At 48.3% G+C, this 25,922-nt stretch overlaps 1 protein-coding gene across 1 annotated transcript in view; it reads right to left on the bottom strand.

Moving 5' to 3' along the window:
- LOC135899073 (uncharacterized) overlaps positions 1 to 25,922 on the bottom strand; it is an 86,810-nt gene that overhangs the window by 37,372 nt on the left and 23,516 nt on the right. Inside the window, exons 6-7 of the mRNA XM_065428321.1 lie at positions 15,268 to 15,447; positions 494 to 776 (exon numbers count right to left, since the gene is read on the bottom strand). Coding sequence (XP_065284393.1) covers positions 494 to 776; positions 15,268 to 15,447 — 463 coding nt within the window. The remainder of the gene's footprint in view (positions 1 to 493; positions 777 to 15,267; positions 15,448 to 25,922) is intronic.

Consider the following 25,922-nt stretch of genomic DNA (forward strand, 5'->3'; position numbering starts at 1 on the left):
CCCATCGTTAGAATCTTTTTCTTACTTCATCATGAGGTAGCTCTATTTAAGCACTCAACACCACCCACGATTTTTTACATTTTTATAAAATTGCACAGAAAATTCTCCTATATACCTCGAGCTTGGCGCATGATGGCCTTAGTTGCTTATGTGCCATAAAACACAACACAAGATAGCGAATTTCTCGCAGAACATTGCTAAGAAGTGTTTACAAAGTGAATAACAACGTTGTTGACGAGAATATCATATTTACGCTAAAAATTATGTTACAGCTTCGGGCACGCATTTTATTGTTTCGAGTGGGAGTTGATACGTGTGCCATTAAGCGCCACATGGAAATTTGAGCAAGCGAGAAGACTCACGTGAAAGCAGGAATAAAAAGAAAATGAAAGCAAAACCACTCCAAGCGACGGGTGGTACAAGCGACTCGGCAAATACGACAAGCGCAAATCAGCGTACAATTACCGGACCTGGTCGCACTGCTAGCAGTTACCGTTTCGTGCAGTTACTCTTGGCGCCACCTGACAGTGGCGGTGGTGCTCGCCTGTAAACTGGTTGCATGATGTGCAAGCCGTGGCGAATGTCGTTCTCGTGCTTCACTTTGATCGTGCTGAACAGCGACCGGTTGAAAAAGATCAGCGCCGCGCGGGCCACGTCGTCCTGGAAGCTGGAGTCCTTGCCATGCCAGGAGTCGCACACGTGCCCGTAGAAGTCGACGCACGGCTTCTTAGCGTCGTTCAAGTGCCCAACCAGGAATTTCATGGCCTCCTTGCACTCTGCACGCGCACGTCCGTGATAGGGATGAACGTATATGCATGCATGCATGCATGCATGCATGCATGCATGCATGTATGTATGTATGTATGTATGTATGTATGTATGTATGTATGTATGTATGTATGTATGTATGTATGTATGTATGTATGTATGTATGTATGTATGTATGTATGTATGTATGTATGTATGTATGTATGTATGTATGTATGTATGTATGTATGTATGTATGTATGTATGTATGTATGTATGTATGTATGTATGTATGTATGTATGTATGTATGTATGTATGTATGTATGTATGTATGTATGTATGTATGTATGTATGTATGTATGTATGTATGTATGTATGTATGTATGTATGTATGTATGTATGTATGTATGTATGTGTGTGTGTGTGTGTGTGTGTGTGTGTGTGTGTGTGTGTGTGTGTGTGTGTGTGTGTGTGTGTGTGTGTGTGTGTGTGTGTGTGTTTGTGTGTGTGTGTGTGTGTGTATGCGTGCATGCATGTACTCCCCCGCACAAAATTCCTCCTTAACTTCGTCTCAAGATACTTCTAGTCACCACGCAACAGTTAGCAATCCCCATTTTAATCACTTTCCTCCTACTGTTGGTTAACCCGCCGTGGTTGCTCAGTGGCTATAGTGTTGGGCTGCTGAGCACGAGGTCGCGGGATCGAATCCCGGCCACGGCGGCCGCATTTCGATGGGGGCGAAATGCGAAAACACCCGTGTGCTTAGATTTAGGTGCACGTTAAAGAACCCCAGGTGGTCAAAATTTCCGGAGTCCTCCACTACGGCGTGCCTCATAATCAGAAAGTGGTTTTGGCACGTAAAACCCCAAATATTATTATTATTACTGTTGGTTAAAATACTCACTTCTGAATCCGAACGGATCCTTCGACACTGCTACAAAACATGCTCGCTGATTTCTGAACCATTTTCACATGCCTTGTGCGAGCCGTCATCATGGCAAAATATTTCCCATAACTCCACGCCGTCAAACAACCTACACATAGAGCATGGCTTCGAAACATGCAAGCACCACCAGCCACGCAGCAATTTCACGCGGTAGTCTGAGCCATAGTGTTTGATTGTGGGAGGTGTCAGCAGAAAAGTGTTTGATGCCGGGCCCCACCGAAAATCTGTCCGATGTACGTACGTCACGCAATCACGATCACGGAAATTTGCAAGGGGGCGAAACTGCCGTTTTGTACCTGCATAATAAAGTGAGAATGGTTTGTTTTAATGCAGTTATAGCACTCTTACCTTACTTGACCCACTTTTCAAGGGCTGTCTGCCTATCTACCTATATGTCTATCTGTCTCTCTAACCGTTTTCCCGTCAAGTTGGGTCACTGGGGGGGGGGTTCGTAGTCTGATGAGTAGAGCATGGGGCTGCTGTGCTACAAGAACGAAGTTCGAAAAGCAACCGCCGGATTACTTGGGCCACCGCGCATGTGTTGCACCGAGTATGTGCCACCACTCGTCAGTTAATCCGTTTCATGCCAATTTGTGCTACTGGGTGTGTACTACTGGTGATGTGGCGCTCTTCAGTGAGCCTGCTTGACGCCAACTTGGGTAACTGGGTATGCGCATATACCACTCTTCTACGTTTAATGGTAACGACAACACAAATTTGTCGCGACTCTTTTTCGCGATGTCGCCTCCATACGGTTGCTTTGCGCCGCGACACAACAGGGTCTGCCTGTCGCGTCGCTTTTCTGCCGTGACAGCAAAAAAAAAGTAAAATCTGCCATAGCTTATGTCATAGTTTATACTCTCATATCAAGCTGAGCACAAAGTAGCGGCGCTCTCATGTCGTTATTGTTGAGATCGATTGTTGTCCGAGTAAATACAATCGTGTGCCCATAAAAAAATATCGCGAACGTACCGCGAGGCTATAGCGTTTTAACCAAGGTGCACTAGATTTAAATTTAATACGTTGTCATCGCCAGTGGAAATGCGCTCAATGCAGCCAGCGTGAAATGACGCGGCGCAAAACTCAACACCACTCTCGGTGGCGTCTAGGCCCAACAGCATCAAAACAAATACCAATAATCACGACAAGACAACGCCGATAGTTAGCTTCAGAAGCGACGGCCGAATTTGCTGTTTAAGTTTCGCTGACTCAGCAGACAGTAAGGTGCGAGAGCGAATTCGGATCGAAGCGGGCGAACCAGGGCGGACTGGGTTGCTGCCACGCTGCGCAATCGAGCTGTCCCCGGCGGAATACGCGGCGATAGGCTTCCGTGTGGCAAACAAAATTTTTCTGGCTGGTCAAAAGCCGGCGACGCGACAAGCGACCGGTCGTCCTCCGCGACGTGAAAACTCTCGCTCGTCACCGTAGCCCGGCATATGCCGCCGGGGTTCGCCCTGATGCCGCATACTTCGCGCAATTGATGTGTATGTACTTATATGACGCCTGATGTATAGCCTCCAGAGTATTCTTTACGCTGCGCTGCAACACGGGCCTCGCTTGCTCGCTTGCTGTCATTGTTTCGCCGTTTCGAGCGAAACTTATTAATAAAAGATCGTGCACATTCGGGAGCTCGTATACACGTTTCACTTTCGCGTAATGATCGATTCCTCTGAAAGAGGGATCCACATTGTTTTCTTTTTCGACGCATTATAACCTGTCTCTCACGGCTGTATTCTTTATATATATATATATATATATATATATATATATATATATATATATATATATATATATATATATATATATATATATATATATATATATATATATATATACAGATTGACGTAAATTCTACTGGTGTTTTGACACCGAAACACTTCAGAACGTTCAGTATGCAGAACGCCAAAGCTATATCGCGCTGGTACGAGGATGAGGCACGTTGTGCTTGCCATGCTGCGCGACAAGAGATAACCAGCTGTTAGACCTGCCGTGGTAGCTGAGTGGCTACGGCGTTGTGCTGCTGAACGTGATGGTCGTGGCTTCGATTCCGGCCGCGCCGGCAGCATTTCCGTGGTAGCGAAATGCAAAGACGTTGGTGTGCTTATATTTAGGCGCACGTTAAAAAAAGAAACCCAGGTCATCGAAATTCCCAACGACGTGTCTCACAATAAGATCGCGGTTCCAGCACTCGAAACCGCAAACGTGAAATTAATTAATTTTAATTTAACAACTTTGAACGTTTCGACGCACTTGTTGACGCATGGGCGAATATTAAATACGAGCATTCCGTAATTTAGTGCTCGTCCGTGCATCAACAATAATGGCCAGGAAATCTAGCCCCCTAGACTAACTCCTCCGCGAAAACTGTTAGTGTTACTCATCCAACATCATACCAACCGGGGAACAGGGAATCGCAAGGCCGCTCGTGGCTGCCTGTGGTTGGCGGATAAAATGGGCTCTCAAATTCATGCGGTCATTATACGCATGCGTGAGCCGAGAGACTAAAGCCTTCTAGTTCGAAGTGAGGTTCTTCTGAAGCGTAAAAATACTGCGAACGTCTGCATATTGAGAGTTGCGAAAAAGGGAAGAGAGAGAAAGAAAGAAAGAAAAATGCCCGGTGCATGCGCATGAAGCTTAGGCTTTCGTGCGTGCTCTTTTAGGGCCTGCAATATGTGATGTCTGAAACAAAGGATTTATGAACTATTTTCCCCTGTGCAACCCTTTCCGGCGCATGTAGTCACCAAAAGCCTAGCCTTCGAGATCGGATTCTCTTATATACGCAGGACAGCCGTCGCTGGGGCGTGGATTTGAACCGCGCCTATGACCAATGGCTCAGTACATAGAAAGAATATGTGCCCGAAAGTTTACTGCCATAGTGAGATTTGCGAAAGTGAAAATGTGGTATGCGACAATATTACCGTAACTTTAGAGAGATAAAAGAAAGCGATTTAGATGCTTTATGGGGACACTGGTAAATAGAGAGGAGATTTATGCACGATTTTATCGCAGATTACTAAGTAGGTAAAAACAAAATGACAAAGATGATGTATATTCCTTTCGCAAACCAAATAAGGCACGAAGTAAAAAAATGGCTGTGACTTAGATAAGGTTAAGCCCAGGATGCGAAGCATACTAGCCTTTATTTTAGTTGTTGAACCACTGTTTAGCCTGGTGAACTGCTGTTGCTTGGCTATATTTGGTTCGGCTAGACGAAGAAACAACTCATGCGTTACTCTGCTTCGCCTTCAAGAGTGGAACGCGACAGCGTTCCCGTCGACCCGCCAAGGGGTGTAAGACAATGGGCTACGGCGCAGCGACTACGCGCCCCGCATTGGACGCGGTGAGCGTCGAGCAACGCAGCGTTCGGCGCAGCAACGAAATGTGCGCCTGAGCAAGCGACGCTCGTTTCTAAGGCAACACCGCATTCACTAGAGGCGCTTTTGTACCGCTTTGAAGCATCGTACTCATGGCTCAGTGGTAGCGTCTCCGTCTCACACTCCGGAGACCCTGGTTCGATTCCCACCCAGCCCATCTTGCAAGAGTTGAGCCAAAGCCACCTAGAAACAAGCGCAGCTGCTTATTTACCGCCGCGACGCCGCGAGCGACGGCGCGAGTTGGAGCCCCGTTTCTCCTCTGTCGTGACGTCACTGTGTCACATGGTATGGCATGGGGTCAAAGGTCATTGAAGGCGACACCGCCGCGCCTGAGGAGCTGGGTTGAGCTCTATAGTAATATGCTTCGCATAAAATAGTGCAACGTGCACTCGAGGGCCAGAGAAGGGCCCCATTTCATGATAAGTCAGAAATATTGCCGCAGAGAGCTCTCCAGATGCCAGTTACGAGCACTCTCGTGAGGCACCTTTCCAAGCGTCTCATCGCTAAAACCCATTACTCGTCGCATCGCCATTAGAAGAGCGCCAGCAACGCCTCGCGCATGGCGATACAGCGCTTCTCCCGCTCACGGCAGTGCCCTAGTCTGCCGTCTAATGAGAAGCCACGGCGTGGCTCTTGGGCTTCGGGGAGCGTGAAAAGTGCATTCGGCGGAGAGACGCGGTTGACTGTGGAATAGGCTGCTGTTAACACTTCTTTTAAAGTGTGCGAATGTTTAATATTGACTTTCCGGGCACAAGTTCGCCCACAATAAACCGGTGTGTTTAGTGTGCTTCATTGAAGAGTGCTACAATATGTCACCGAGCTAATCATGAAACAGGACATAATGCACGAAATCGACGGTCATCTCAAGAGAGGCCACCATTATGTGGAATCTTTCAACCATCATTGAACCAAGTGTTGAATGATTTACCCTCATACACCTGCATCCAGTGGATTATAGGACGTACTTAAAGAAGGGAATTGCGCTAAAAAAGACACGGACGAGTAAGGACATGGACGGGCGCAAACTTGCGACTGATTTTATTCAGAAAGAACACAAATATATATACCTAGATTCTTATTGCCTAATCATTGCCTAAGCGCACATGCCAAGAACGTTTTCTCTTTCTTATACAAATTGATACTGGAATCGCTTACGCAATCATCACCTGACATATCAATGTAAAAAGCTTCTGCGAGTTCACGTGATACCTGGTTACGACTGCGCCTTAAGATTTTGGTTCTAGCCAGCAAAGGCTGGCATGCTTTATCAGGCGTAGCCAAAGGGCATGCGCCGCAATGTAAGGGCAAATTTGACCCTTTTTCGTTAACCATAGAAAGCTTGTGTTCCCTTAGTCGTTCATTTATACAACGGCCCGTCTGGCCAATGTAAACTTTTCCACATGTCAGGGGAATTTCATACACAACCCCGACCGAACACCTGACAAACAACGTGCTCTCCTGAATCATAGGACGGCTTCACCTTTGTGAAATATTATACACATAGACTCCAGACAAACGAAGCTTGCTTTAACGGCAAGTCCGGATAAATGGGACGAAGGTGCCCACTTTGGTTGACCACCTATAGGAACAACGTTAAAAAAAACTTCGTCCAACCGGAACGCTTTTTTTTGTGAACTCCGTTTAAACGTAACTCTGACCGAAAGTGCACGTACCTCAAATGGTGATTCCAAATGTTCAAAGAAATCCAACCCATCAGCAGATAGTTACGCTGTGGCAGCATCAGCGGCCGCTCTGCGGCGCTTACGTTGCCCATAGTTTTCGCGTTCCTTTTGTGCATCGTGATGACGACAATACAAAAATTCACCGACGATTACGATACTCCGTAATGCTAACTTTGAGCGCAACTGTATACGTGTTTACATTTCACGATATATTGATGCATCGCTCCGATCACCGCACCGACTGGCAGAGCCGCGAAGCGCGGCGCTACAAGTAGACCGGTGCACACACATGCCGCTTCCAGGCAACTAAAGCTTATGCAAGCGTAAGCTTTACCGGGAAACGCTTGCGGTGAACGCTATGCGCGAAGGCGCGCTTTCTGGTTCTTTTCTTCTTTTCCCCGCACGACCGCGCCGTCGCTGCTGCGGATGAGCGGACGTGAGCGCCGTCTGGCGGTGCTTGAAGGTGGCTTCCCCCGCTTTCCGCCTACTCAGAAGAGTTTGGGTGCGAGCTAGTTGGTACGGATCATTCATATTTAAAACAGCGCCAAAAAAACACGGACAAGGGAGGACACAGGACGAGCACTGAAGGCAGCGCTCGTCCTGTGTCCTCCCTTGTGCGTGTTTTTTTGGCGCTGTTTTAAATATGAATGTTCCGCCTACTGCTTCCGCTGCTCACTCCTCCTCCGCTTTTCTTCTCGCACTCTCTTCGCTCTCACTCGTCTCACTCATCCGCCGCTGCACTCCGCGCTCGCTCTTTCATCTTTCTCTGTGCTCTTCGCTCGCTTACGCCGAGGCACGCCGACGCTCAACGCAGGAACTGGCGCCTAAAGCTGCGCTAAAACGTAGGGCGCGCAAACTTGAGCTTGAGCGAAAGAAGCTGCGATATTCCAGATATAATGTGAAATACCGCCGTTTGTTCACCGCAGTGTAATGAAAACACTGGACGCTTTTGAAATAAAGCGATTTTAGCCTGACTTTTGCGTCCTTTGCATAAACTAAACTTCTGAAAAACGGAACTTTACTTCCTGCCCCTTGTAGTTCTGTTTAAGTGAAATCCCCCGCAGGGGCGTCTGCGTCAGCAGGCGTTTGGTGTGTTGCGACACCACGGACCCGAGCACACGAGGTTTGGACCCTCCCGCGTGTAGTCGTGCGCGGCTTAGCCGTGTCCGGGGAAAGGGGGATCCTGGAGGTTGAGCCGATGCCGGGTGATCGGACCTTTAAGGCCCCCCAGCGGAGGCAACACACCTCTTTGGCCTCTGCTTCACGTAGACGGCACCCCCGGACTGACCCACCCGGGGGAAATCGGCAGTCGCCTTTTCCTGTCCCCCTCTTCAATCTTTTTCTTTCCTATCTTCTTTCTTGTACTGTCCTATCATCTCTTCTCTTCCGTCACTTCCTAATTTTTCTAGGCGGCTAGGGTTAACCTTGTGTATGTGCCCTCCCTTGGGTATGTTATATTAGGTTATAGCAGCAATGCACGGCTGGCGTCTGCAGCCTTACACGTTAAGTGCTACAGCGTCCCCCTGTTGGGCTCCATGGTGGGTGGCCGCCATTGCCGCCGAAAATGTCCGAAATATTATGGGAACACCTGCTTTTCCACGTCTGCTTGATCGTCACCCTCAAAAGAGGGGACGCACCGATGAAATTCTAAGCCTATTCAAACCAAAAGAAATTTTCCCCCGATTCCAAGTCGTTCACAGCGAAAAAACAGAAAAACCAGCTAGAACCGTATCTCCTTTCCTTGTTGCTAAGGGCTTGACTGATGCACTTGGCCCAGGCTATAAGGTCACCAAAATGTCGAGCGGGGATCTCCTCCTTGAAATCCATGATAAAGAACAGCACAGCAAACTAAATAAACTTGTGGCATTTGGAGATATACCTGTTACCGTTTCACCCCATCGGTCTATGAACACAGCACGCGGTGTAGTATCCGATGCAGATCTCATTGACTTGTCCGAAACAGAGCTGTTAGAGGGCTGGAAAGAGCAAAATGTCACTAACGTACAACGAATCATCATCCGAAGAGAAAATAAAGAAATTCCTACTAAGCACCTGATCCTCACATTTGCCACTTGCGATCTGCCACAAACAATAGAAACTGGATACACAAAGATAGCTGTCAGACCATACATCCCTAATCCAAGAAGATGCTTCCAATGTCAAAGATTTGGCCACGGATCGCAGAGCTGCCGTGGTAAACTCACGTGTGCGAAATGTGGAGTGCAAGGCCACGCCTCAGATAAATGTGAAGCAACGCCTCACTGTGTAAACTGTGAGGGTGAACATCCAGCATACTCCCGAGCTTGTCCCAACTGGAAAAAAGAAAAGGAAATAATCACCCTAAAAGTAAAAGAAAACATCTCTTTCAAGGAAGCACGAAAAAGGTGCTCGCCATTCCACACCACAACATACGCCGATGCGACGCGTCAGGGGGCAGCGCCGCACCGGCCTGCGCCACCTGCCCGGCCCGCACACAGCGAGCTGTTGGCTGTGGCATCGCCCGCCCCCGAGGTGGAAGCAGTTAAACCTGCGCCACCTACCAAGACACAGAGGCCGGCTACCCCGAGTACGTCGGGCCTCAAGACCACGCCTCGCCAGGCGAGGTCTGACAAACAAACTAGAAGCCCGCACGCGCGGGCGTCCAGCGCTTCCCAGGAGGCAATGGACACGACACCGGCACGTTTGGTGCCGAAACACCGGCATGGCTCTCTCGAGCTTGCCAAAACAAACAAAAAACCCATAACAGGGCCAGACGACGGTCCTGTCACCTAAAGTACACTACTACACACCTGAACACGGAACATTTCTCATCCTAATGAAATGGCTGTGCAAATTATTGATTGGAATGTCCGTGGCATTCTAAACAACTTAGATGACATAAAAGAAATAATACAAGAGTTTAATCCTAGGCTGTTCTGCGTTCAGGAAACACACTTGAAAACATCAAATACAAATTTCTTAACACAACATACATTATTCCGGAAAGATCGCGATGATGGCCATGCCGCGTCTGGTGGCGTGGCTATTATAGCCCAGAAGTCAGTTGCTTGCCAACACCTCCACCTTAAAACTAATTTTGAGGCAGTAGCAGTTAGGGCGATTCTATTCGAGAGGTTGGTTACGGTCTGTTCCCTCTACATACCACCTGAACATCGCTTGCAACTAAGAGATCTTGAAACTCTAGTCAATCAGCTTCCGGAACCATTCATTTTAACAGGTGATGTGAACGCCCATAATACGCTATGGGGCGACTTGCGCTGTGATGCAAGAGGGCGTACTATAGAAGACTTTCTTTTATGTACCGGTGCAGTTCTTCTGAACAAAAAAGAACCCACCTTTTATAGCACTACACACAAATCATATTCTTCAATAGACGTAACCATAGCCTCTCCATCTCTAATGCCGTACGTTGATTGGAAGGTCCTGAAAAACCCTTACGGAAGTGACCACTTTCCTATTCTCTTAAATTTAACAAAACGCGCTGAACGCCCTCCACAGATTCCCCGATGGAAAATCGACTCGTCGGATTGGGAACTGTTTCAGGAGATCACATATTTACAGTACGGCGATTTGAGTTCTTTAAACATAGACGATGCTGTGGCATGTTTAACAGTTTTTATTATTGACGCCGCTGAAAAATGCGTAAAACAAACTAACGGACTTGCTAATAAGCGTCGTTTGCCTTGGTGGAACGACGCATGCAAAGAGGCACGGAAAAAACAAAATAAAGCTTGGAGCCTGCTTCGTGACTCTCCAACTGCGGAGAACCTCATTAATTTCAAGAAGGCAAAATCACAGGGCAGGAGAACACGACGACGTGCTAAGCGAGAAAGCTGGGAAAGGTACATATGTAGTATCAATTCGTACAAGGATGAGGGTAAGGTATGGAACAGGGTAAACAGATTGAAGGGAAGGGAAACACAACCGCTTCCTTTAGTAAACGCTCAAGGCGACACCATGAAAGATCAGGCAGATTTCCTGGGCAAGCATTTTCAATATATTTCTAGTGCATCACACTATGCGCCAACTTTCCTAAAATTCAAGGAACGCATAGAGCGAGAACGCCTTGAACGAAAATGCGCACCAGATGAACCTTACAACCGTCCGTTTAGTCTCGCTGAACTGAAGGCTGCTCTAAATTCCTGCGGCAACTCAGCACCAGGTGGTGACCGCATAATGTATGCAATGATCAGGAACATGCATCCAGAAACATTGAACACACTTCTGTCCCTTTACAACTCCATGTGGGTATCTGGGCATATTCCATCCTCATGGAAAGAAGCGATTGTCATCCCAATTCATAAGCAAGGCAAAGACCCCGCATTAGCTAGTAGTTATAGGCCAATAGCACTAACAAGCTGCATGTGTAAATTATATGAAAAAATGGTAAATCGGCGTCTAATCTATTTCCTCGAAAGCAACCGTCTACTTGATCCCCTTCAATGTGGTTTCAGGGAGGGTAGGTCAACAATAGACCATCTTGTTCGCATTGAGGCAAATATTAGAGAGGCTTATATACACAAACAATTTTTTCTCTCTGTATTTCTGGACTTGGAGAAAGCTTATGACACAACATGGCGATTCGGAATCCTTCGAGACCTATCTGCGATGGGCGTACGCGGCAACATGCTAAATATGATAGAAAACTACTTGACTAACCGCACGTTCCGTGTTAGAGTGGGCAATGCCCTGTCCAGCCTATTCACTCAAGAGACTGGTGTGCCACAAGGAGGCGTGCTTAGCTGCACCCTCTTCATTGTGAAAATGAATTCCCTCCACAAAGTCATTCCATCCTCAATGTTTTATTCAATATATGTTGATGATGTACAATTAGGATTTAAGTCTTGTAATCTTGCTGTCTGCGAGCGCCAAGTACAACTCGGACTGAACAAGGTCTCACAATGGGCAAATGAAAATGGCTTCAAGCTAAACCCCCTCAAAAGCTCCTGTGTACTTTTTTCTAGAAAGAGAGGTTTGATACAAGATCCTGATATTATGCTACATGGACAACACATACCACTCAACACTGAACATAAATTTTTAGGCATAATACTCGACTCAAAACTAACCTTCATTCCTCATATCAAGTATTTGAAAGCTAAATGCCTTAAAACAATGAACATCCTGAAAATACTTTCACATACAACATGGGGAAGCGACAGGAAATGCCTCATGAACCTCTACAGGAGCCTTGTACGATCACGGTTAGACTACGGTGCCATTGTGTATCACTCAGCTACACCCAGTGCTCTTAAGATGCTGGACCCTGTGCATCATCTTGGTATCCGCCTCGCCACCGGCGCCTTTAGGACGAGTCCGATTCAAAGCCTCTACGTCGAATCGAATGAATGGTCGCTCGATCTGCAGCGGTCATATTCAACATGTAATTATTTCCTGAAAGTACATTCTAACAAAAACCATCCCTGTTATCCCACCATAAACGATATGACCTCTGCAACACTCTTTCATAACAAACCTACAGCCAGAGAGCCATTCTCGATCCGTGTGACAAAGCTGAGCGAGGAGATGGATGTTTGTATCCGCGAAAATAGTCTAATGGCTTCTGCCAAGCCGTTTCCACCGTGGTTGTGGCGAATCATTGACTGTGACACGTCATTTGTGGAGGTAACGAAGCACGCTCCAGAGGCGCACATTCATATGCATTTTCTGGAATTACAATTTAAATACCCTTGTCCAGAGTATTACACAGATGCGTCTAAATCACATGCTGGCGTGTCATACGCGGCCGTCGGCCCATCCTTTTCCGAGTCTGATGTTCTGCACCCTCAAACAAGCATCTTTACAGCAGAGGCGTATGCACTGTGGTCGGCTGCGAAACACATTAAACAGTTAAAATTACATAAGGCGGTCATATACACAGACTCATTAAGCGTTGTGAAAACATTGATGTCATGCTTCAACCACACAAATCCAGTAATTGCAGATCTTTTCTCTCTCCTCTGTACCATTTATGCCTCTGGCCAACATGTAACGATATGCTGGGTGCCTGGACACAGAGGTATTGAAGGTAATGTCCTGGCAGACCGAATTGCTACCTCCTTAGATACAAAAGATCCCAACATGTCCGCAGCCGTTCCGGTCTCAGACCTAAAGCCATACTTACGGAAAAAACTCAGAACCTACTGGCAGCATAAATGGGACTCTGAAACCCATAATAAACTCCACACAGTTAAGCCACATTTAGGATACTGGCCATCACTGACCAAGTCCAGACGAAGTGATGTCCTATTCTGTCGTCTCAGAATAGGGCACACTTACGGTACACATAACTTTCTGTTGAGTGGCGGTGAACGTCCAATATGTAGTAGATGCGGGGAGACACTCAGTGTTCAGCATGTCTTCCTAGAATGCCGCGAAACACTAGTCGAGAGGAAAAAACACTTCCCTTTAGCATACAGTCAGTGTATACCACTTCACCTGGCACTGTTTCTAGGCAGAGAACCACTATTTCACATGCAATCTACCATAGCCTATTTAAACGACGTAGACACGCTGCACGTTTTCTGTGCAAGAAATTCGTAACACGGCCTCTTGCGAGAAGCCACTGTTGCGATGTGAACCTTTGCTCTAGCACATGCCTCCAGGCCCTTGTACTCAAGGGATCAGCGGAGGCTGTTGTGCTATTCGTCAACAACAATCACCTTTCCATTTTTATTCATGTAACATTATTACACCACTCTTGTACATCCTATACTTATAGCATACCCTACTTCAGCCATTCTCACACTTTTATTCCTTGTGTATTTTATGTAACTTATAGCTCTTAGTTTTAGGCCTCTCTACAGCCACATCACATCAGCCATTAGTTCATTCAGTACTCGTCACCACTGCCTTGGCGCTCTTTGGCCACACTTGGCCCTTGCGCCAATAAACACTACATATCATCATTAAGTGAAATCCACTGCATCAGAACCACGTGCGCTTGGATAAGCAGCCCCAAAGCCCTTGCCCGTTACCTACAAAATTCTTACGTACGTCATACACTTAATTAGTAAAAGGCCCTCCCAACCAAAGAAAAAATTCCATTAAAATGCTAATTTTGAAGGTCATATGAACGACCCTGTGTCAAATTTCATGTCACCATTGAATGTAATCAAGCCTTCTTGTCTTAACGAGTTCCAATATATAGCACATATATTTTAGGACCTGCGTTGGCTATTGCTGCTATAAAGGCACGGCATACTTCATAAAGTGGGCCATCGTAGCACCCGAAATGATAAAGCGCAATTCGTAAAACTTTCACAATTCATCTACAGTATGAAAATATCTTTAGGTAGCAAAACTCATTAAAATCTGGCTACTAGTTTTTTCTTCGCCCTTAATGGGGGTAATCTCGTTCTCATACGCGTTTCATTGTTGACACATATGCCAAGAACCATAATCAGTAGAGACTATCAGCTAAATTGTAGTGCCTAGCTTCGGATACGGCAAGGAACGGCGAAACATTGGAACGGTGAAACCATGGTCACCTACAGTGCAAGGCAAAAACCATTGATTTGATGGGCGCCATCACATTCTTTCCCGAATTTATTTATTTATTTATTTATTTATTTATTTATTTATTTATTTATTTATTTATTTATTTATTTATTGAGGGAGAGGGGAAGGGGGAGACGAGCGGCCCTGCGCGTTCGAAAAAACTGGAGGACGCTTAAGCTTCGCCTTCAAGAGTGGAACGCGACAGCGTTCCCGTCGACCCGCCAAGGGATGTGAGACAATGGGCTTCGGCGCAGCGACTACGCGATCCGCATCGGACGCGGTGAGCGTCGAGCAACGCAGCGTTCGGCGCGGCAACGAAATGTGCGCCTGAGCAAGCGACGCACGCCTCAGCCTTAGAAGAGCTCGTGTCTAAGGCAACACCACATTCACTAGAGGCGCGTTTGTACCGCTTTGAAGCATGGAACTCGTGGCTCAGTGGTAGCAATAAAGAAAAAAAAAACTCGTGGCTCAGTGGTAGCGCCTCCGTCTCACACTCCGGAGACCCTGGTTCGATTCCCACCCAGCACATCTTGCAAGTTGTTTTTTATTCATGAAGGGCCTGCTGGGATTTATCGCTCACGGCCAACGCCGCCGACACCGACGCCGACGACACCGGCTTTTCTGCGACACGAGCTCCTTAACGCTGTCGCGTTAAAATAGCACGCCCGATGCCAGTGCCACTCGCTCATTAGCAGTGAAGACGGCGGCACTTCTTTGAAGCCCAAAAGAAGTGTGGGGCACCTTTCCTAACACTTTGTAGTGCCAAGCGCCTGCGATGCCACATCACGTGATATTTGCCGGTGGCGTACATCCTGAAAACTAAGGGAAGGTCGGGGAAACTCATTCTACGGCAGTAAAAGGAATATTTTTCTGAAGGAGGTAAGTGTGTTTCTTATGGCTCGCAAGAATACAGCTTACGGAGGTGGACTCGCACTTTCCACTCCACGCAGTCACTCTCTCGACTGGAGTTCCACCGGCTCTCTCTCTCTCTCTCTCTCTGAATGCGGGCGGACGTACCATCGGAGACGCAGGCGACGACGACTTCTGGTATGTTGCCGCCGGTGAAGAAGTAGTAGAAGAGCAGGGCGACGAGGAAGCAGAAGAAGAAGGCGGCCAGCATGGCCACCACGAACAGCGACAGCTGCTCCTTGCTGCTCAGGCTCTCCTCCGAATCACTGTCACGCTTTTTACCCGGGCCTGCCACGACAGAGATCACCATTTCACATTATGTGGCAGCAGGGCGGCACCTGCCGGCACCCTCTGTATTAAAGGGAATCATCCATCCATCCCTACTATATGCATTCCCACCATAGAGGAAGAAAAAGAGGGCAGAAGATGTGTGCGACCTTGCAGCATCAATGACTCAGTTTCCAGTGAAGCTTTCGAGCACTTAAGAACATTGATTTTCTGTAATTAAGTCACACACTTTAGAACTTTGCTTGCATAGGACTCGGTTGTTCGAAACGTTGCCCGCGCATATTCATTTCAAGCACTTGCTTAAGGAATTTCTGGCAATGGTCATAGCTTCATCCGCACATATTTCAGTTGGCATGCGAAACGGCCGTACCCTCCCCTCCACTCCTACACCCCCCCCCCCCCCCACACACACACCCCACAAATTTCATCGAGCAGGGTGTTATAGTTCTAACAGGGTGGAAAATTAAGTTATACGCCGTAACTGAACCACACTCTTTGAACATTGCCTGTGCATCACCCATAACTTGCCACAGATATTTTCACAAATAACAAGGCTACACGGTTCTGCCGAGGTCACTACGACCGGCTCGTATACAGGGCGTCTTTGTTTTTTCGCTGGACCAAATCTTTAAAAATTGCCTGTGGCACATAGCACACTTCTAATCCTTGATTTGAATTACTGGATGAGGGGGCAAAAACTTGCGCTAAAAATGCACTGTCGTTCTACTTACATTATTAAAGGGACAGACAACCCGCTCAAACATGAATCGAGATAACCCCACTGATGGAATGATTCCATATTCTAGTGACTAAAACGAGCCATGTTTTTCTGAAACATGGATTTATATTTTTCATTCATCATTCAAAATCACGAAAAATGACCCTTGGCGCCCCACGCGGCAAAAACATGGAGCTGCATAAGAGGCCTACCCGTTACCTTCTACTAGCGCACGCAGTTACCGGTCTTTTTATTATTATTGAAATGCAGTGTACGTCTTGTTGTGATAAGTTGTTCCTTACTTACAATGTGCAGATAAGCGTTCGTTTGTAGTGAGTAGAAAAGTGGCGCTACCTTCGCCTTCGTTTTCGATGAGTTGGCTTGGCACGTTTATCGACAGAACAACGACGACGGGGGCCAGCTAGCCATGACGTAGGCGTGTACTTCGGGAAAACGCGGTACAAATGTAAGAAATGTCTGTACAATAACGCGAACTTACCGCACCAGCTTTTTATTTTAAAAGGTGGTCGAAAAGGTCGAACGGTAAGTGGTTGACCGCAGTTAACTCACTACTGTCGAAGCAGAACGATCGTCGGTGGCTTTCACAATTTCTGAGGCGGGCTATCGACATCGCTCTCACTTCTCAGCGTTGCTGGAGGAGGGACTTACTTTTTTCGAGGCTGCTCAGATCTAAAAATTCTGCTTACTAAATATCCACGCGCTTTTGCAAGTAACCGCTGCAGATGTAAACACTACCGAGGGTGAGCTTAGCGTTGCGCCATCAAAAAGTAGGTACTTAAAGATCGTTTGTGACTTTCTTTAAGATACGCTGATTTAAGCATTGAAGCAAAAAGTAACTACAACGCCAAGGCATTTCGTCGGGCACTTTGAAAATATCTCGGAACTGACGTAGTCCTGAGAACTCGTTTCAAGTGGATCGCCTTGCGAACTCATCGCTACACTTCGTCAATTTGAATATTTGCCGTAAAGTAATTCATTAAAAGAGTAATTAGCGTATTAATAATGGTTAAGCGTAATTATCCTAAATATTCAATTAAGTATTCTGATTTCTCGTACAGGAGTAATGACTGCCTCATCGAGTAATTTAGATCAAGGGTTACAATTCTACTATCTGCCATAGACAGTGTCTAAAATTTGGTGCAGCCAGAAGAAAACACCCGTTAAAGCACGTGAACGTAGAAAAAAAATCGATATTTCAGTAATTTTTGGTAACGATCGTAATTAATTCAGAAACGTTAAACTGTCCACAAACATTTCCCTCACAACCGCAAAATGTGAACTCGGTGTCACGTACAGTGACAACTAGAACCTTTAGGACAATGGGAAACATTCAGCATAACGACCGTGTAAAATTAACGCTTTCGAGCGCTTGAGAAATCTTTTTTTTTCAAAGGCTGTAATTTATTCACACGCATGAAACTTCGCATGCCAATCGACGGCGATGTTTCCTCCGTTTTCATTAAGTTTCACCTCGGTGACGATTATAGTTCTCGCAGGAGACCGAGCTGAACTCTTCGCCGTTCGTAAAACACACATATTGCTCCAGTGCGCTCGCATACGTTTTTTACTACAAAGGCTGTAATCACCGCAAGACTGTTAACATTTCCTACAAATCCCCCATAACATGCTCGTTGTTGGTGAAATGTAAACAAACGAAATACAAACAAGGCATACAAGCAAAGAAGGAAGAAATCTAGTCACGTAATAATTTGCAAAATTCATTAATCCGGAAACGTTAAATTTTGCAAAACATTGTTCATAACATGCTCACAATTCTCCACAAATATGGACACGATGTGACGCAGTGTTTCTCAGAACACTTGGAAACAGTGCGTAAGGGCCATATAATGTCTGCTTGAAGAAATTTGTAGCAAAAGCTGTAATTCGAACCTATTGCTCGAATGCGCATTGGCTGTAATGTCCTTCTTCAGCAAATTTGACCTTGGTGGCGATTACATTTCTCTCAGGACAACCAACCAAGTGCTGCACCGTTGGTAAGAACACACGCATTACGCACTGGGGAGCTCAAATGCGTAATTTATTGCAAAGGATGCAACTAACTCACTTGTTATTTCTTGTACTGAATAACCACAGCCTGCCCCTTATATTCGCCTAAAATAAACAAATTACATCGTTTAGTTCGCTGGTCAATACCAGGTAAACATACTGTTACGCGAACGAAAGATTAGGAATTGGAGGCCATTTACAAAGTATTTGCAAAGGAGAATGCAGCGCTGGCCAACCCGCCGTGGTTGCTCAGTGGCTATGGTGTTGGGCTGCTGAGCACGAGGCCGCGGGATCGAATCCCGGCCACGGCGGCCGCATTTCGATGGAGGCGAAATGCGAAAACACCCGTGTACTTTGATTTAGGTGCACGTTAAAGAACCCCAGGTGGTCGAAATTTCCGGAGTCCTCCAATACGGCGTGCCTCATAATCAGGAAGTGGTTTTGGCACGCAAAACCCCATATTTTTTTTTATGCAGCGCTGGCCAGTTCAGCCGACGGCTCGAGTGCCGGAGAGCCTTCGTCGTCTTCGTCGGGGCGCCCGCGGGCACCGGCCACAAGAAACACGCAGTATGCATGTGTCATTATCCCCGGCGGCGGAAGCACCGTCCCGGTGCGTCTAAATACCGGTGATAACAGGAGAGTGATATGGTTTGATGCGTGCGACATGCACAACGTCAGTGTAATTCGGGGCAGATGAGGCGACAGTACTGACTGGGGCGATTTCGTACGTAACTGGAGTCACGGCACGCAGCACTCGATATGGGCCTGTGTACGGAGACGGGAGTTTTTCTGACAGGCCAACGTGACGAGTTGGGGACGACAGGAGTACCAGAGATCCCGGCGAAAAGTGGACGTCTCTGTGTTGGTGATCGTACAAATGCTGGTGCTTCTCATGGGAGGTCAGGAGGCGAGCGCGGGCAAGTTCGTGTGCTTGGGCTGCCCTTGTGATGGCGTCAAAAGCATACTCGCTGGCCTCTACTGCGGCGGATGGAAGGGATGCGTCCAGTGGCAATGTATGTTCTCGGCCGAACAACAGAAAGAACGGGGAATAACCGGCAGTGTCGTGACGCGAAGAATTATACGCAAAAGTCACATAGGGTAGGCCAAGGTCCCAATCAGTGTGGTCGGACAAGACGTACTTTGCAACCATGTCTGTTAGGGTACGATTCAGGCGCTCAGTAAGACCATTGGTCTGTGGCACGATGGAAGCCTATCTTCCACCATGGTCTGTGGATGGTAAGACGTAGTCAGCTTGTGTTTGGTTGAGCAGCACTTCAGGATGTCGGCGACGACTTTAGAAAGAAATATCCGATCACGGTCAGTGAGCAGTTGGTGTGGAGCGCCATGCTGCAGAATCACGTCGCGTAAAAGAAAATCGGCGACATCTGTGGGGAAGCTCGTTGGATGAGCTCTGGTGATGGCGTAGCGCGTGGCGTAATCTGTCGCCACAGCGACCCACTTGTTGCCAGGCGTGGATAGAGGGAAAGGGTCAAGTAAGTCCAAGCCAACGCGAAAGAATGGCTCCGAAGGAATGTCGAGCGGTTGAAGGTATCCGGCAGGGAGCGTCGATGTTTTACGGCGCTGGCATTTTAGTCCAAGCCAACGCGCAAGAATGGCTCCGAAGGAATGTCGAGCGGTTGAAGGCATCCGGCAGGGAGCGTCGATGTTTTACGGCGCTGGCATTTTTCGCACGCCGCAACGTATTTCCGGAAGAAGCGGCCAAGGCCGGGCCAAAAGAAGCGTGGGTGAATCCAGTCGTAGATGCGGGAGACGCCAAGGTGACCTGCCGTAGGGAAATCGTGAAGTTCTTAGAGAACAGCTGACCGGAGGTGCTGGGAATGACGAGTAGTAGGGCAGGACCGTCGGGCCGTACATGGTGGCGATATAATACACCATCCTGGAGAACAAACATGTGAAGGGACGAGTCAGAAGACGAAGATTCCAAGCTATCAATGATAGCGCGCAAGGCGGCATCACGGCGTTGCTCGTTGGCAACATGTTGCAGCTGAGAAACGGAGAAAACGCAAGCGTCGGTATCGGGGTCACGGTCGGCGGGTGGTTTGTGCACTGGATAGCGTTATAAACAGCCTGCGTCTTCATGTAATCAGCCCGACTTGCACACTACTGCATAGGAATATTCTTGCAGCCGCAGAGCCCAGCGACCAAGCCGGGCGGTAGGATCCTTGAGTGTGCAAAGCCAGCAGAGCGTGTGGTGGTCCGTCATTACAGAGAAGTGCGTGCCATACAAGTACGGACGGAATTTGGAAACCGCCCAGACGAAAGCCAGGCATTCACGATCTGTAATCGAATAGTTGCGCTCCGCTGCTGTGAGGAGGCGGCTAGCGTAGGCGATAACACGATCTTGACCCTGTTGGCGCTGGGCTCCGGTACTGTGACCACCGGCATCGGTACATACCTCAGTAGGAGAGGACGGGTCAAAGTGGGCTAGTATAGGAGGCGTGGTGAGAATGTTGGTGAGCTGGGCAAACGCGGCAGTTTGAGCAGGGACCCACGTAAACGGCACGTCCTTCTTCAGAAGATCAGTAAATGGTCGGGCAACCGCTGCGAAGACGAAGTGTCGAAAGTAGGAGCAGAGTCCTACAAAACTTCGGACGTCTTTGATAGACTGAAGTACAGGAAAGGACGGGACAGCACGAATTTTCTCTGGGTCTGGTTGAATACCAGAAGCGTCGAGGAGGTGGCCCAGCACATTTCTCTGCCGACGACCGAAGTGACACTTCGACGAATTTACGTGCAGCCCACCCTCGTGGAAGACTTGAAGAACAGCTGATAAGCGCTCCAGGTGTGTCTCAAATGTAGGCGAAAATACGAAAACGTCGTCTAGGTAGCAGAGGCATATTGACCATTTGAACGCTTGAAGCAAGGAGTCCATCATACGTTCGAACTTTGCTGGAGAGTTGCATACACCGAATGACATCACATTGAATTGATATACACCATCAGGGTTGACGAACGCGGTCTCTCTTGGTCCTTTTCATCCACAGAAATTTGCCAATAGCCAGACCGAAGGTCTATTGATGAAAAGTATTTGGCACCGTGGAGACAATCGAGGGCGTCGTCAATGCGAGGCAAGGGGTAGGCATCTTTCTTGGCAATGCGGTTAAGATGACAATAATCTATGAAGAAACGCCATGTGTCATCTTTCTTTTTAACAAGTACCACGGGCGACGCCATAGGGCTCGAAGAAGGTTCAAAAATACCTTTGGCAAGCATCTGGTTCACTTCATCTTGAATAACATTGCGCTCTGAAGCAGAAACTAGACATGGCCGGCGATGAATAGGACTGGCATCACGAGTATTAATGTGATGCTTAACAATTGAAGTCTGGCCCAATTGGCGATTGTTGCGGTCGAAGATGTCGTGATAGGAAACCAAAAGGCGGCACAGAGCTTGTTCCGGCAATAGGTTCGCAGCAATCATGGGTCGAAATGTTGCGTCAGGGCAAATGGCATCCTGTGGACATGGTGAAGAATCTGAGCAGACTTCAACTGCAAACGTCGTGATGTGATCATCTCCTATAGCACGCAGCGTTGCAACCGATATGCCTCGGTGTAGAACTTCCTTTGTCAGGCTAAAATTGACGACAGGGAGGCATGTCCAGTTATCGGCGACGGTGGCGACGGAGTGGGGCACAGTTATATTGCGCGTAAAAGGGACATCAGGAACAGGTGTGGCGACGTAATTACCGTTGGGCACAGGGAAAGGTTATAGCAAATCGACGAAAGTCAAGGCTTTAGGCGGCAGGCGGACGAAGGCGGTAGTACTAAAATTGTTCGGCAGTTCGGCACGAATAGGCGCGAGTAGAGGCAGTTCGAGACAAACTTTGTCTCGAACTGCCTCTACTGTTCTGCCTACGATTTCTACTGTCCTGTCTACGAACTGCCTCGACTGTTCTGCCGGTACCCGGGGTACCGGCAGACCAGTTGATCAAAGCTGAATGCGTCGTAAGAAGGTCGAGTCCGAGGATTAGGTCATTGGGACAATTGGTCAGCACTGTAAAATGAACAGGAACGTGGCGGTCGGCGATACTGATACGGGAAGTACACATTCCAGTGACGTCAACAGTGCTACCATCGGCCACGCGTACGGCTCGAGTAGGAGAAGGTATGAGAACCTTCTTCAGTCGACGACGGAGGTTGCAACTCATTATGAATAGCTGGGCTGCAGTATCTATTAACGCCGTCAAAGGGACACCACCGACGTGAACAAGTTCTGGTTCGTTGGGAGCGTCAATGGAGGATTTCGACACGACGAAGAAAATGCAGCGCTACCCCCAGGAGCTGCATGGTCTAGTTTTCCGTCCGGGAAGGTCCATAATTGGTTGGCGATGAATAGCGGTGTGGCTGGGGCGACGGGGACCGGCGGCGCTGAGGTGAAGGCGAGCGAGCAGGGCGACTGTCATCCACGGGTACGCCTGATGTATGAGGCACACGTCAAGGCGAATAACGTACGGCACGGGTCTGCATATGGGCGAGGAGACGGGGAGAAGAAGCTCGAATACGGTGACAACCAGAAGGTGCGGCAGTGGGAGCGACGTGGCCAATGCGGAGGCAACGGAAGCAAATGGGCTTGTCGTCCGGAGTTCTCCACTCGGTAGGGTTGCGGTACTGGGAGGGGAATACCGATCGCTGTGAGCCGTAGGTGTCGGCACCGGTCGGGCGCCAGGTCGGGAGACTGAGCAGGCAGCAGCAAAACAGAGGTTGGCAAATTCTTGCCGCACAACTGCCTGAATGATAGAGATCGCTGGGGCTGGTTGGTCCATGGTGGGTTCAAGGGGGCGTGAATGGAACGGCGGAGGACTTGCAGCCTCAAGTTCGCGGCGAACAATACGCGTGACGTGCTCATTTAAGGGTGGTGAAGTGGTAAGGTCGACGCAACACGATGTCGAAGCCGTGTTAAGGAACAGGGTGAAGTGTGGAATGCCGCGGTGGCTTTTGGCGAGCTCAAAGCGGCGGCATTCCTTGACAATGACGTCGATGGTGGACACATTGTTGAAGACCAACGAGGTGAAGGCGTCGTCCGCGATCCCTTTAAGTAGGTGGCCGAATTTGTCAATCTCGCCATTTTCTCGTAGACTTTCCGGCAAAGAGCGAGCACGTCTTGTATGCACGCGACATACGATTCAGTAGAAGGTTGAATTCGGGTAGCAAACTCTTTTCTAGCAGCCAGCTTCCGACCAGTGGGGTTTCCAAAGAGGTCGCCGAGCTTCTCCTTGGAAGCATACGAGCTAGAGATGTCGTCCTCGTGTGTTCGGAACCAGATACGATAAGTTCCATCCAAGTAGAATAGAACATTCGCTAGCATAATGGTAGGGTCCCGGCGGTTCTTTTGGGTAACATGCTCATACAGGTTGAGCCAATCCTCAACGTCGACATTATCTTGGCCGGAGAATATGCCAGGATCGCGGGGGTTGGTAACCATAACGTACGTTGTTGGTGGGGTCGCAGGTGCAGAAGGAGACGAGGTGTCGCCACCGGGAGCCATGGCGGAAAGCAGGTCGGTGCGGCCTCTAGCTGCAGAGCTCCGTGGCGAGCACGGGGAACGGCACCCTCCACCAAAATGTTACGCGAACGAAAGATTGAGAATTTGAGACTACTTAAAAAGTATTTACAAAGTATTTACAAAGAAGAATGCAGCGCTGGCCAGTTCAGCCGGCAGATCGAGAGCCAGAGAACGATCGTTGTCTTCGTCGGGGCGCCCGCGTGCATCGGCCACAAGAAACAGGCTTATGCATGTATCAGTATTCTGAACTATGCATAACGCATAGAAGTCGGGAGAACAGGAGGGTTCAGTAATTAGTATGACCCGCTCTCTGGACCCGCTCTCACTTTGTCGCGATTTTTTTCCGTTCCTTTAATGCGATTGTCATTATTTGCCTACTTCAGGCACTTCGACCATCACTTCGGTCGGTCAGTCGTTAAGTAATTGTTCAAGAGGTTAATTAGTGAATTATTGTTAACTAGTTGAAAAAGTGTTTCGATTTCTCAAGAAAGTAATGTCCGCCTCTTCAAGTAATCCAGCTCAAGGACAAGAATTATGCGATCTGTCACAGGCGATTTTTAAAATTCCATGAAGCATAGAAACGATCACCCTGGATATCTTACGCCGACCAAGTGACGCAACTTGCCTTCTAGCTTGGGACACAAGATGCCTGTCGTGGGGCCGTTGGAATCGTTCCGTCATAGCCATTCCAGCTTCGTGGTCCCACTCTCGCCATGCAGTTGTCTTCGCACCATCGTCGTCATCATCCTAGTGTTATCATGCGTCATGCTGTCGTCGTACCATCGTCATAAGTTCAGAAACGTCATCAAATTCTCGTGTCGTCGTCGTCATAGCGCCCTTGAGGTTCCGTCGACGTCATTTCTTCGTCGTTTCACCGCAATCACGATACCCTCCTTCAATTGTGTTTGCACAGCCGTTGCCATGTCATCGTTGTCATTGCGCTGCCATCAAGCAGTGATCATCGTGTATTCGTTGCCACACCGTTATTGTAACGCCATTATGCCCGTTCCAACGTAATGACTCCAGCTTCGCCATCAGATTCTCGTCATGACGTCATCGTCACTCCATCTTCGTCATAGATTCGTCGTCATATATACAGTCCTTGTCACGCCGTCGTCATACACTCGTCATGATCCCTTGTCCTCATGCTGTGGCGTTGTATCATAGTCATCATTTATTAATCGTCCTCGCATTGTCGCCATACTGTCGTCGTCATGCTGCCTTCCTCGTTCTGTCGACGCCATTCCTCCTTCGTCATTCCATTCTAACTGTGACCCCGCCGACAGAGCACCATTGTAAAGTGGGCCCTTCTCGGAGAGTATTCTCTAGCGTACTATTTTTAAGCGTGAAATGCTTTCAGCTCCCGTTATCCGGGCACTGTGTTACGAGAACAAACCGAGATCATCCGGCCAACCAGTCAAAACTTAAGAAAATGCGGTCTCTGGCCTTTAACCCTTTGTACAAGACCACATTACATACGCTAGTTACTGCCCAAACAAGTTACAAAAAATACTGCTTCCGAGTTCTTCCTAATAATTGTTCACAATATAATTCAAGATGTAGCTTCTACCCCGCCCAAGCTTTATTCGCCATTTCCAATAGCGACGTTCAAAAAGCAGATACAGTGCGCCATCCACTTGACTGCCATCTTTTCGCGCTGAGACAGGGTGGCCTGTGCTCTTTTGAACGCCAGCGGTCCGCGAGTTCCACGGCGTGGGTTTTGCGCCGCCTCTTTTCGAGGGACGGCGCCACGCTGCGTGACCAGGCAGGTAGCATCCGGCGCGCGCGAGTTGGAGCCCCGTTTCTCCTCTGTCGTGACGTCACGGTGTCACGTGGTATTGAAGGCGACACCGCCGCGCCTGAGGAGCTGGGTTGAGCTCTAGTAATATGCTTCGCATAAAAAAGCCTACAAAGGTTCCTGCACATTATGTGCCTAGGTCACGGAGTACAAATGGAGGGGAAACTCCCGTCAGCGTGAGCGAGCGCGGGCGACCAGTTAAGGTCACTATTGTTGTATGCACCGACGGGGCCGTATGCAGTGGCGGCGCCATGTGGCGCGTCGTAGAAGCCACAGCGAAAAAAAAGAAAATGCAGCGCCCGGGCAGGCGGCTCCGGTACCACCATAGCTCCGGTGCGCTCTCTGGTCACTTCCTCCGTGCCCTCAATACACTCTAAGAAAAATCCCGGGGAAAACGGGAGTAACTGC

The sequence above is a fragment of the Dermacentor albipictus genome, chromosome 7 (assembly GCF_038994185.2).
Source record: "Dermacentor albipictus isolate Rhodes 1998 colony chromosome 7, USDA_Dalb.pri_finalv2, whole genome shotgun sequence".
Classification (NCBI taxonomy): domain Eukaryota; kingdom Metazoa; phylum Arthropoda; class Arachnida; order Ixodida; family Ixodidae; genus Dermacentor; species Dermacentor albipictus.